The following is a 13820-nucleotide window of genomic DNA, read 5'->3' as shown; positions in this document are numbered from 1 at the left end:
GAGCCTCAGTTTCCCCACCCAGCCCCATGGTTAATCAAACTTCCTTCCTTTTCCACGGGAGATGCAAGCACACACAAGACTTTTCCAAGCCATACCTGATTCGCGTGCTGGACTCGGTCTCTTTAAATTTCATAGACTGCTGACTCTCCACAAGCCACACTCACTGCCTGTTACTCGGCTAATGCATGCTCATGACTGGCCCTGCTCTTCCCGAGCAGCCTAATCATTTACAGGGGTGCACTCCGAGGCCAAACGAACTATTCCGAGAGCGGAGGGAAGTGTTCCTCTTCCCAGCAATTGCATCTGCCTGTCCACAAGTAACCACTGTGGCATTCTGGCAATTTGAGTAAGAACGCAACAATTCCTAGGCCATTCCTGGATGTCATTGAGTAAATCTGGGGGCTGGAAGCTTGGAGGACTGGCTTCTACGCCTGTACTACCTGTGAGCTCTCCACAGCAAAGGTCTTATCTCTGGGGAAGGGAAATGACCACTTGCCTCACCTATTCACAAGAAGAATAAAGGCCATTAGCGAATTTCCCCAAGAAAAATGCACCCATCAGAGGCACAACTCAGTGTATCAAACCTCAAACCTCCCATGGTACCCCACCCCGGCTCTACGGTCAGTGTTGCCCTTTCTTATGACTTGGACACATCTCTGCACTCCTCTAGTTGCAGTGGCCTTCATGTGGCAAACAGTGAGTAGCATCCCACGCGCCATTGAGCCTGCTTTGAGCTTCTTTTGGGAGGGGGTTGGAGGGAGGAGCCCGAAGCGACCTTCAGGTTATGGTACCTGCACCTGTCTTCCAGCACATGCTGAGATACCCAGCTGGGGTGGCGTCTACAGGGAGGAGTCTATCGGCAAGCCTGTCTTTCCTGGCTGTGTTCTTACACACCCGACACACCCACTCTCCTGCCCTCTGTTAACATCTCCTTCATAGAAAAGGTTTTAAAACTAGAGTCAGGACCACATGCCAGAGAAAGCTGGACAGAAGACATGCTGCTGTGTACCTTTTTTCATTTTACCTCTCACTCCATCAGGAGACACCAAGGAATGTCATGGGTCTCTTGGGACAGGATGATTTTTGAACGGCATTCTACACACACAAGCCTCTTGGTCCTGACGGTCAGGACCCTTTGGGAGGCCGTTGGTCCATAATGCACATGATGTAGGGAAGACAGAAGTGACCAGCCGTCCGATGAGGAACCCTCAGGGGAAAAACAAGGTGAACGAGGTCAACACAGTGAGCAGTGGCCTGATGACTGCTTTTGCTTTCTAAAACGAAGAGCTGAGGGACAGTGTCCGAGTGACACTGGTTTCCCACCAGCAGGCATTTTTTTTCCCCCTCAGCTCATTTTGTTTTCACTTGGAGAAAAGTGAATAATCAGCCTTTAGGTGCTATAAAAGTTCAGGTGATTCCTGCTAATTCCTGGCTCACCGCAAAAGGAAGAGTAAGGATTGGTGGTTAATGTCTACCGCGGGCACAGGCTGGCGTAAAAGGAGCGCACAGACACATTTGCTTTTTCTGCTCTAGAATCAAGGTATTGCTGACTCCTGTGGTTACCCGGCCTTTGCACATCTTGCCCTGGGCTCTGAGTAAAGAGGATGTGATCCTATTGAAGGTCCCCAGAGTTTGGTAGGAAAGGTCAGGTGCAAACTCTGGGCCTTCCCAGGCTTGTGTGTTGCATGTGGGCTCACAGAGTAAGCTCCAAACTCAGGAAAAGCAGTGGGACCCCAAGGAATTGCAGAGGCCTAGTTTCCTGTCAGAACACAGCCCAACAAAGCCAGCATCAAACAGACCTCACCGACTAGCAGCCAAAGTCACCATGGCGCTGTTAGATGTTTAAAGGAACTGCCATCTTTAACTGGACATGGTGGCATACACCTGTGACCCCAGCACTCAGGAGGCTGAAGTCAGAGGATCATGAGTTCAAGGACACCTTGGGCCACATGGCAAGACCCCATGTCATACTCCCCACGCCACACCCCAAAAGAAAGAAATCTCTAGTTTCTACTCTTCTAGATTTCCTTTTAAGAGAGAAAATGGGAAGTTTTGCATTTAATCTATAAAAGTTAAGTGCAGAACTCACCTGAAGTCAGAACTGAACCACTGCAATGCATGCCACCTCTCTGGCATATCCTAGAAGTCGTATTCCCATGCTCCGGCTGGGCAGGTGTCTCTCCACTGCTGGCACCGTTTCCATGGAGACACTTCATGTAAGGGAACCCAGACTGCTCCATTTCCTCAGCTTCCCCCAGATCGGGGCTGGAGCTACCACAAAGTCGCTGGAATTTCTCCCCCTGCTATTTCAGTATGTTGAAAGTTCTGGAAGGTCTTTGTTTCCCTGGATGGCTATATGATGTTCTCAAAAAAGAAATGGTATCACACGCCTTCATTTCCAGCACTCAGGAGGCAGAGGCAAGTGGATCTCTGTGAGTTCAAAGCCAGGCTGGTCTACATAGTGAGTTCCAGGGCAGCCATAGCTACATAGTGAAGCCCTGTCTCAAAAAAACAAAATAATAATAGTAATAAATAAGAAGCAAAGCCTGCAGGCTCTGCTTTACTCGTTTATGGGAGGTGACCCTGCCACAGGTCTGATGTTCCTTAAGCAAACATTTTATTAAGCCCTCTGAGGCTTTATTCTTAACTCCTACTCAGAGAGAAAGACAGCAGGCGTCATCTCCTTTCTTGGGATCCCCATGAGCATGTTCTTTAGGAAACTTGATAAGGGGGCTGCAACCCGTGGCGGATGGTATGGCTGTGTCTCAGGGACACTAAGTGTCTGCAGTTAGAGTGGATTCATAGACTTGACCATCTGTCTGGACAAGAAAGCCGGGGTTGGGTCCCCATAGATGTGGCTCAGCTCCTCATGGTTGTCAACAAGCTCCCCTGCTCATCTGCCACTCCTAGTGTGCTGGGTTTGGTCCTCCGACTTTACCACACATCATCTCAGATGGCTGCCATTATACCAACATCAATTCCTCTACAGCTGTGTCCACAGACGGCAGGCGGGGTTTCTTGCTCCTTGGGGAGGAAGGTTTTTCCCACCCTGAAAAGCGTTCCTTTAAAGCTGATTGTTCAGGAGTTGACCCTGTGACCACCCAGTGTCAATTTCTGCCCACCGGAAATCAGATTACAACTGTTGTGGGTTCCGGGTTTTCACTGGATTTGGGGTTGAGAAGTACAGTTGCCCCCTAGGATTTTAGGGGCTGAATGAGGTTGCCTTGGCAACTGGGGAGTGCCATTTGTAGGTGGTGGGTTAGACCAGGGTTAAACCTTAGGACAGGTGAGCTGGCTGAGTGGGTAAAGGCACTTGCCACCAAGCCTGAGAACCTGAGTTCAATGTCCAGATCTCACGAAAAGGTGGAAGGAGAGAACTGACTCCACAGTCATCTGACCTTCACATGCATGCCATCGTACAAGTGTGCCAGCAGTCACGTGGCATCACATGCACACACATATACACAGTAATAATAATTGCCCCACAAAACAAGGAGGGGGCTCCTGACCCTGAGCAGAAACCATGTAGATCACATTGGTGAGCCTAGTAGAGACTTTAACCCAGCCAGTCTTCACGTGACTCCAGCCTTGTCAGAAAGTATGACTGATGCCCTGTGAGAGACACTGAGTCAGGCACTGGGTGGCCTCTTAATACTAATCTGCCTCTGTTGAATCTTCCCTGCAGACAGCAGCTCAGTGGAGCTGACTAGACCCCGTGGTCAGTGTTTAGAGACGCTGCAGACAGAGTATTACTGCCATGGAGTGGGCAGAGGCCAGTGCTCAGGAGGGGCCCTGCTGACAGTGACCTGGACTCAAATATCCACAGTACTGAGACTTAAAAACCCAGGGTAGAGATGAGATACCTTCTCCATGACTAAACCAGATGTGGTTTCTACTCACATGGAGAAAGCACTAGAGACCTGGGTAGGTGGCCAGTGTCAGCTAGAGGTGACACCAGGCAGGACTTCTGTGAGTAGTCAGCTCACTGGGAGGAAGTCTGGCCACAAAAACGTGTTGGCCCTTTATAAAAATGGCTTACTGATCTTCCCTCAAGAACCTTGGAGTCAGTCAGGCCCATGTGTGTGACATGAACGGTTTCTCCTGAGATTGTGCGGTCTGTCTGTCTGAAACTTCCGCCCCATCTGAGAATTGACTGCAGGTTTTGGGGGGTGTTTGGGAGAAGGAAGGAATCAGTAGCTTCGAAAGGTCAATGCCTCATAGGAGGTCTTTCCTGCTGAAGTCAACAGCATGAGGTTTTGGGAGATGCTGAGCAGGCAGAGGGGTGAGTCTAAATTTAGATTTCCCAAAGCCAATTTGTAAACCAGAGCCCCAGGAATCCCAGAAAGAGACAGGTGGCATATACCACTTCACCTCTGGTTTGCCTCCATCTGTTAAAGTGCTACATAGTGAGAGAATAATTCACTGGAGTTCTGGGAAGCTGTCTGCAAGAAACCAGGCAAAAGCTGGGGTTCCACTGTTAGGAGGCCTGGGCTCGAGGTTTTTATGTCTGTGTTTATTGCGCGGTGTTTGCTATGGAACTGTGGGAACCTGCGCTGCCCTTAAGGGAGCTACACGCATTCGTCTTGCTGCCTGCCATCTGAGCGCAGCTGAATAGCTTGACCTTTCTGTCTCATACAGTGAATGCCATGTCCTTTGGTTTGAAATCATATCGGTTCTGAGCAGCTCGAGCTGCCACCTCCTCATGGAGATGACCGGTCTTTGCTGCGGAACCTTCTCCGCTACCCAGGGACACATCTAAGTGCCATCTGTCCCTCTCTGGGGGGCGAATAGCCCTGCTTCTTGGCATCTCGTGCCAGAAGTGAAGAGAGGACGCTTCCTAGCAAACCGCCTGTGGGGAAAGGAAGTGGGTTTGCAGTAGATATTACAGAGGAACTAGAGAGAAATGTAGACAGTGTCTCAGTTTAGGAAGAGATGAGTGACAGGAAACTCAGGTGGGAATACTTGCATGAAGGCCACCTGTATGGGGTGTTGAAATTGTGAGAGGCGATATTGGAGTGACAGATGATACTGAGGGTCAAAGTTCAAGTGTAGGACAATGGTCTGCATGGTTAGAGCTCATGGTAACAAGAACCTACTCCCATAGCACACAGGGAGAGGAGGCCCACCATCCAGGAAATGTGCTGAAAAATCTGAAAGGCACAATCGAAGAAGCCAGGTGAGAATTAAAAATGGTCGGTTTAGACCCCTAGGAGGAAAATGGTGTTGCTGGAATGGAGTCTTCCCAAGGTGACATGTTTCCCATGTGCTTTAGCTGACAGTGTGTTGGGAAGAGACTGAGAAAGAAACAGGACACACAGGGAAGAGAGTCCCTCCCACAGGGCACAGGAAGAGGAAAGAATTTAAAAATAAATGAAGCCCTTCTTAATTATTCACAGATTATCTGCATTGCAGCCCTGATTGCCAGCAAGTCCTCCTCTGAGCCATTCCAATCTCTGTTTACCACCCAGCAGGAGCTGGAAAGGGGAGGAGGCTTGGGCGTCTCTCCTCTTAGAGAGATGTTCCTAATTAGCTCCCTCTGCAGTGCCCTTGGGGACCATTGAGGCCCATCCGTGGAACTGCAAGACACTCCAGCTCAGGTGGTATCACCTAGCTTGGCTGGAATGGAGATAGAACCAAGACACTCACTTTCTCTGTCTCTCTCTGTGTGTGTGAGGAGAGAGGGGGATGTTTCCCTGAGTTAGGTGTCCAGGAGGACTTTACTATACACAGTCTGTGGCATTGTGTCTTATCTCAGCCCCCTGGTGGCTAAGTGGCCCAGGCATCTGCATACCAGTGAAGGGTATTCCTTTAGCCAAGTGTCTGTCTCTGTGCCCGAACCACTGAACCAGCGCTCACAAAGTCTCAGCCCTCCACCTGAGAACTTGGGTCACCTGAGAAGTGAGAACTTGGGTCAGAAGCAGCCTCAGAGGGCATGCTCTTGGCATTTGGGGACATGGATAGGGGACAGGGGTTCGGGTGTCAGTCACTAATGGATTTGCTCAGTAGAATACTTAGTAGCCTGGCCCTACCCAATAAAGGTGACTCCTGGTGACATGAGCCAAGGAGGACAGTACGTCTGCAGCTAAAGACAATGGGACCTGTCCGCTTTGGACTGGTCCCAAGTCTGAAGTTTTATTAACTCTGCGGCTGTTTTGCCTCTGGGCCCAATCAAAGCTTCAGAGAGGAACCGCTGTAAATGTGACAGGCTGTCAGCAGAGCCCATCTCCTTCAGGTGTGAGGAACTGCTGGGCAGCCGCCAGCCATAACAGCGGACAGCTGTAGAACTAAGCACGCACTATTATGTTCCAGAGCCCTGGCTAATTTCCTTGTTCAGGAACCTCAGAGGGCACGGGGTGGGGAGCGATGGTACAACCCAGGGGATGGACGGCTCCTTCCATAACGTTCTTGCCACACAAGCATGAAAACCGAAGTTCAGCTCCCCAGCACCCACATAACAGCCTGTAAGCCCAGAGCTGGGGAAACAGAGGCAGGAGGGTCCTTATGGCTTGCTGGCTAGCCGCTCTAGCCAAAGCAGGGAGCTCCAGGATCAGTAAGAGACCATGCCTCAGAGGATAAGGTGGGGAAGTCGTTGAAGGAGGCAGCTGGGTTCAACTTCTGGCATCCACATGCACAGATGTGTGCCTTCAGTGGGGATCTGATTATTCACTAGTCTGATCATCCGTATGCCACACCCTCCATATGCATACATGCATGCACACACACACCTACACTATAATTTCAGAGCATGAAGCTCATGGTTGTTTTGCTTCATTTATTATTTGTAGAGTTGTTCGGATGGGAAAGTGTACTCACATGGGGCCCTGCACTGTGTGAGACTTAGACGAGGTGGGAATTAAGAATCGAGGAGACTAGCCAGGTTCCCTCTGCACTAGGCACAAAGTTCTATCTTTGTGTACCCGTGAACTCTGTACACTTGGGAAACGTGTCACACCCCTGAAGTCACTGTTGCCTTACTTCAGAGTTCCGAGGTGACCTGCCTTGGATTTGGAGGGTTTTTCACTTATCGCCTAATGTCCTGTATCTGCAATTTGACAGCCACCAGAGGGGAGCTATCAAGTCAGATGTGGCCAACTGCTTCAAGCAGTTAGGTCCCCAGTGTCCTTGTCATAAAAAGATCAGGGCTCTCCACGCCAGCCCCCATATAACATTGGTTTGGGGACAGACAGCTCCTTTTCTGTGAGTGGCAGGAGAGTTTTCTTGTAGTTCTGTATGTGTGTTTCTGCCACCTATTTGGAAAGAATACAAATGCTAATTGAATCTCAGAGGAGGCGAATTTTCTCCTAAAGTATTCAAAGGCGTTTGCAAAATAAGGGAGGGACCCTCGTGAGAACACAAGATTACTGAGCCCTCATTTTCGCCTGCAACGGGTTCCTTTCGACTCTCAGCCTTCCGAGCTAGCGCAGATGTGTGTGTGTCTGGAAAGCAGAACAGATTCATCTTGCAAAGGTCAAAAGGGATGACTCCCACCCCCAGTCTGCACATGTTAGCCCTGGGGAAACAGGCACTGATGAGCTTATCAAATCAACCGGTCTTTCTCCCCTCTGCCGGGGCACCGCTGCACACAGCGTGAGGGTGGCTGAGCAGTGCAAAGCTGGAATCCCCTGAGCAAGCAGCGTTTCAGCTGGCTGGACAGATCAAATAACACTTGGGCTAGTTAACAAAAGACGCCAGTGGGAAGGTGTTGGAAGCCGGAGTGTGGAAATTTACCCAACATTGTTTCTTTGACAGGGAAGGGGACTCTGAAAGATGCTGCATTCCTGCAGCCCTGCCACATCCCGCGGAGCAGTCTCAGTCAAGGTGGCGTGGAGGCGTGGGTGAAAGAGGATACGCCCCCATCCGAAGCCTCTGGAGGGTCCTGGCCTGGCAGCTAAGTTCCTTTTGGACTCAGGACAGCCCTTGCAACTGCAGAGCTCATGAGAGAGTGTGGCTTTTCCCGGCTTTTTACTCACCTAACTAGTTGGAGCTTTGGATTCTAAAGGGAACTTGTAGAAAGATAAACTGGCGGAAATGAAAAGGCGCCCCCTAGAACCTTCTAGAATCCATTAACTGGATCCCCTCTTACTGCTCAGGGCACAGAGGGAGGCTGTGATCCGATTAAGCTTTGGACCCACTTAAGTAAAGCAACACAGCTCGGCAAGCAGCTCCTGCATTGGGGCCAGACAGAAGGATTCCAAAGGGGAGAGTTGCTGCATATTTTACTTTGAGATCCGTGGAGATAGAAGATAAGGACACTGGCTTTTCTCCTTCTAATAATGCCAGATCTGGAAGAAGCATGAACCATTTTAAGCGTCTAGGAGGGTTCTTGAAGCCCAGGAGTCGGTGGCAAACCCTCCCGGTGCAGACGAGAACCCTTGCAGCATCCCGCTGAGCACATCAGTGAGCAAGGACTTGCAGTCAGCCGTTCCTGTCCCCTGGCAGCAGTGACCTCACCAGGAGCAAAAGCATCCCTCAGCTGTGAGGTCGGACAGAATGAGGTGTGCTGGGGAAACCACTAGCTGGAACTTGGCCTTTCCTGACTGCCCCTGCATCCCCCGGACGGCCCCAGACCACTGAGTCAACAATGGCCGAGAGAGGGGACTGCCTCGCCAGTGTCTACGGGTATGACCTTGGAGGGCGCTTCACTGACTTCCAACCCCTAGGCTTTGGGGTCAACGGGCTGGTGCTGTCGGCTGTGGACAGCAGGGCTTGCCGGAAGGTAGCTGTCAAGAAGATTGCTCTGAGTGATGCCCGAAGCATGAAGCATGCGCTCCGAGAGATCAAAATCATCCGGCGCCTGGACCATGACAACATTGTCAAGGTCTATGAGGTACTAGGACCCAAGGGTAGCGATCTGCAGGGCGAGCTCTTCAAGTTCAGCGTGGCCTACATTGTCCAAGAGTACATGGAGACGGACCTGGCGCGCTTGCTGGAGCAGGGCACACTGACCGAGGAGCATGCCAAGCTGTTCATGTACCAGCTGCTCCGTGGGCTCAAGTACATCCATTCTGCTAACGTGTTGCACAGGGACCTGAAACCCGCCAACATTTTTATCAGCACAGAGGACCTTGTGCTCAAGATTGGGGATTTCGGGTTGGCAAGAATCGTGGATCAGCATTACTCACACAAGGTATGTCTGTCCGGAAAGGCTGCTACTGCTGCTGCTGACCTGTGGGGTCCTCAAGGATGCACACAGTGTTCCAGAGGGCTTGTCTTTCTCCATTGTAATCAGGAGACTGCTATTAATGTTAGGGAGGGGTGAAAAGGTGCAAGAAAGATCCATGGCTTGAAAAGTTGTTGAGAGTGGGAGGTATCTAGTTCCTAGTCGTGACTTTGCCCACATAACTGTGGCCAATCACTCTGGGCTATACAAGTGAAAGGTCAGACTAGACAATGTCTAAACTATTTTTTAGCCCTGAGCTCTATGGCTGTAATATTGTGTGGTTGATGAATTTTTCTATCGCATCCACTGATCTTGGACATCTGGCTGCTCAGGAGACACCAGAAGGCTCTGGCTTGTCTCACCTGTTCCTCTTACCAGGGCTGGCCCATCCTGGGTTCTTTTCAGTCAGTCAGGAGTGAGCAATGGGGGGCGGGGTGGGGGACTAGTCTGATAAACTAATGCTCACTACAGATCAGCTAATGACTGCCCTGTTGGTCCTTCCCTCAATGTGGAGTGGCGTCATGCTTGAGGATGGTTCTGTTACAATTCCCCATGGTGCGTCACAGAGTCATCCCAGCTGCGCTGATAGAGACATATGTCACCACGATTTGTTTCCAAGGCCCAGGCCTCCTCCTAACCCGCTGTGTCTTCGGGAACAGCAAGTTCTCCTCTGCCAGACATTGTTGCTACTGTAGGGTACCTGGGAGCCTCCTCATGAGCGTGTTACCAGTCACCCTGAAACAGTGCCAGTCTCCCAGCAAAATATACTTTGATTTTTTTTTTAATTAGAATAGAACATCCTATTGGAAGCAGGTACCCCACGAAATGTTAAAATCGTCAAGGGTGAGAGTGGGCCATGGAAGATGAGGGTTTGGCTCTGTCTCTAGGGTCCTCCCTTTTCCCTCCTCTGTGCAGGCCAGGGAGCAACAACTCCCCGTCCACCCTCACGGGCTGGAACTTGGGCTCCTGACCCAATTTCAGACCCCACACCACTCCCACTGCCTCTGGCGTCTCAGTGCCCAAGTAACTTCATTGCCTTAACAGTGTGCTTGCCCTCTGCACCCATTCCTGCAGCCATGCCATCTGACAGTCGAGTCTGTAGGCAAGAAGCCCATGGCAAAGACCCAATACTACAGGCTGTTTATTCCCCTTCCTTCTAAGGGGCTATGATGTCAAGTCATTGAGCCAATGGTTCTAACCCCGATTCGTCCTTTTTTGGCAAAAAAAGATCCAGATAATCTACATTTCTACCTGGGATACGTGTATGGGTGTTTGCCTGCATCTATGTTTGTACACCATGTGTGTGCAGTGCCTGGAGAGGCCACAAGGAGACATCAGAGACCCTGGAACTGGAGTAAACAGGTGATTGTGAGTTGCTGTGTGGGTGCTGAGACTCGAACCCAGGTCCTCTAAAAGAACAGCAGGTGCTCTTAACCACTGAGCCGTTTCTCCAGCCCCCACAACCCTCTTAATTGCAGTAAACTAGTAACTCTTGGGAGTCATCTGATGAGGTAGTTTAGTGAAGTGTCCAACAGTCAGGAAGACGGCTCCTTGGGGTGAAGAGCCACCACAGTAGCAGTTTTGTTTTGTTTGAAACGGCGTCCAACTCTGTAGCCCAGGATGGCCTGAAACGCGAATCAGTCCTCATGCCTTGGCCTCCTTAGTGTTGAGATTACAGGCGTGTCCCACCAATCCCCATTGTTGAAACAAGTCTCGGGATGGGACACGGTATGAGCGATCCCACAGGGTGAGGAGTTGAGGAGATGGGCTCCCCGTTGATATCACTCGCCCCTGGAGCCTCAGTTTCCCCACCTTTGACAGAGCTGTGTCCTCCCTGCCTCTCTGGTTTGTAGGTAAGAATGAAAATTAACCATAAATGTAGAATCCCTTGAAAAGTGGTTAAAAAAAAAAAAACCTGCCACTGCAGGGGGCGGGGGCTGGAGAGGGGCAGGGCTGGAGAGGGGCAGGGCTGGAGAAGGCAGGGCTCACCTGACTCTGCTTGCTAGGTTCCTGCTACTTCTCTTAGTGGGGGTTTCATTCTCCCCACGCAAGGGAATTCATGTGTTCTCTCACTTCATCTTTTTAAATATGAGAGAGCGAGAGCGCGCTCTATGAGATTAAAAACAGTAATTGGAGCCAGTTACTAACCTGGGGCATGGTCACATCAGCCTGCTACCCCGGGGTCCGTCAGCACCACCCACTGCAGCCATTTGTCCTTACTTTCTTTTAGCTCGCCGCCCTCCTCTCCCTCCAGGGATGATGAAAGGCTTCATACTCGCTTTTATTTATCCAATGTGCATTTAAATCAGTTCTCACTTAATCCTCATAATACCGTGAGGCACTTAGGGCAAATGGTCCATTTGACAACCCGGAGAAATGGCTTGATGAGAAAGCATGAGGCTCCCTGGGCGGAATGGCAGGAGGGGAGGAACCTGAGGAACCGGGGCCTCTCACACATGGTGAGGGCTCTTCCTGAGGTGCACTGGATTCTGGGTGGGAATTGCCTCTGAGGGTTCTGGACCTTCCTCTCTTCCAGCACTGACCACTCACTATCCACTCTACCTTGTGGTTATTGTGTTTGCACTGACCACTCACTCTCCACCCTACCTTGTGGGTATTTGTGTCTGGGTCTGTTCTCCCTGGCAGAGTCCCATGCTTTGGGGGTTGGGGACACTGTTTCCTTTTCATAATAGAATCCTATCAGTTCCTGAGGTCTGGACCTCAGTTGATTTTGCCGGTTGTACTGGTCAGAGGGAAGGACAGTGATCTACCGGATCCTCACAGATAAGAAGCTAATGTGCTTGTAGATTCCATGGTTGGAAAGTCTAACTCAAAAAAAGGAACTCTACATTCTTCAGATGATAGCTGGAGTCAGATGTGTGTGCATCTGTGCTCACTAGTGTGCTTGGAGGATGGTGTCTACAAGCCCGATGCTCTGTGGGTACTCAGTCTCTCTTGAAGAGGACCATTACTTATCTGGACATACCTTTTCCACATCCTGGTCCAGTCCAGGGCCAGAGTGGTCCAGCTAGAGACTTCTTGGGTGTGCGTGGCCCATGTGGCAGTGTGGAGCAGTCTGGTCCTCACCCTTCCATCTTTATCACAGGTGGATAGTGTCTCTTCACACCTGCATCCTTCAACTGCTACGGGACCTTCCTAGGGCAGGTACCCACTTCGCTAGTCTAGAGATAACAAAGGAAATGGCCTTCTCTTCTTTAATGAGCATCTAAACTGAAAGAGCTCCATGGCACACTCAAGAGCCCTCTGGGTCTGTCATGCCATTTCTAGGGATCTTGGCCTTTACCTGGTCCAGGAGCCAGTAAAGTCAGTGTAACACAAAAGCAGGAGATGGCATGGGTGACAGTGAGGAAAACACATTGGTTCTCCCTCATCAGTGGCAGCCTAGGAAACCCTGGTACCTATGTCATTGAATTAGTGACTTTTGCATCATTGTGTCCAAAGTATTTGACGGGGGGGGGGGTGCAGGGGGGGACCTTACTGGAAGAAAAGTTCATTTTGACTTTTAGTGGGTCTCTCTCAGTCCATCATGGTGGGGATGACATGGTAGAGTTCACGGCAGCGGGATGGGAGGGTAGGGAGCTCCTCCTCGCACTGTGGGCCAGGAAGACGACGGGGTGGTGAAACCTTTAAACACCCACACCTAGTGTTCTAGTTTCGTTTGTCTTGCTGTGATCAAATACCCTGACAAAAAGCAACGTAGCAGGGGAAAGGTTTTAGTTCACAATCCTGGGTTACAGCCCACAATAGCAGGGAGGTCAAGGCTGCAGGAACTGAAAAACCACTCAATAACATCCACAGTCAAGAGCAGAGAGAGGGATGGGTGCGTCAGGCTCGTTTCTCCACTCACATAGTTTAGAACCCCCAGCCTAGGGAATGGTTCTACCCACAGTGGACTGAGTCTTCCCACATCAATTATTAAGACAACGTCGTGTGGGTCAACCCAGTGTAGACAGTCCCTCATTTTTTTCAGAGTCTCTTCTCAGGTGATCCTAGGGTGGGTCAAAATGACAATTAAAACCAAACCATCACAACGAATGGTGCCCCGCCTCCTAAAAGATTACACACACTCTTCTAAAGTCCCCAGGATACGACCCTCTAGGGGACATTTCAGGTTCAAACCATGACAGTCATTATTTAGCTTACTGCACGATTGACAATTCCTTTTCCTTACGTAGCAGATTCTTGGAGTAAGAGATCCATACACACGCTTCAGGGCCATCTTGCCCATCTCTGTCATTTCCCAGGTGTAAGTACGAGAGGGGAAGAGCCCTGCTCAAGGTCGAGTAACGAGCACTCGGAGCTGGTTGTGATTGTGTGCACTGTTTTTACATGAGCCCCTCTGCTCAGTTGTTGTCCCCATTCTGCTGCAGTTTCTGTTTTCGTTGTGAGCAGCTGGGTTTGGCCTGGATCTCCTGATGTATCCCACCCTGGCCTTAGACTCCGGATCCTCCTGGCTCAGCCTCCTAAATGCTATGTTACAGGCATGCACCCCCCCATCCAGCTTCCATTCTGCTTCTCTCCGAGGATGTCAACATGCTTTCAGATGCACTAGGGACTAAATCCCTAACACAGCTGCCTGCCTAAGTAGATGTCATAATGAAGCCAGGCATCAGTTTACCTCTGCTGAAGCCTGGACCAC

The 13820-nt window shown here is 50.5% G+C and overlaps 1 protein-coding gene across 5 annotated transcripts in view; it reads left to right on the top strand.

The window, feature by feature from the left end:
• Positions 1-13820, top strand: part of Mapk4 (mitogen-activated protein kinase 4) — a 146609-nt gene that overhangs the window by 88336 nt on the left and 44453 nt on the right. For 4 of the 5 annotated variants that reach the window (XM_052742504.1, XM_052742502.1, XM_052742503.1 and 1 more), the window contains exon 2: positions 7750-9127. The exons of the other annotated variant lie outside the window; for it this stretch is intronic. In XM_052742504.1, coding sequence (XP_052598464.1) covers positions 8582-9127 — 546 coding nt within the window. In that variant the 5' untranslated portion in view covers positions 7750-8581. The remainder of the gene's footprint in view (positions 1-7749; positions 9128-13820) is intronic. 5 annotated transcript variants of the gene reach the window in all.

The sequence above is a fragment of the Peromyscus californicus genome, unplaced genomic scaffold (assembly GCF_007827085.1).
Source record: "Peromyscus californicus insignis strain IS unplaced genomic scaffold, ASM782708v3 Scaffold_17__1_contigs__length_78620276, whole genome shotgun sequence".
In the NCBI taxonomy this organism is placed as follows: domain Eukaryota; kingdom Metazoa; phylum Chordata; class Mammalia; order Rodentia; family Cricetidae; genus Peromyscus; species Peromyscus californicus.
This window is presented reverse-complemented; position numbering and strand designations above follow the sequence as displayed.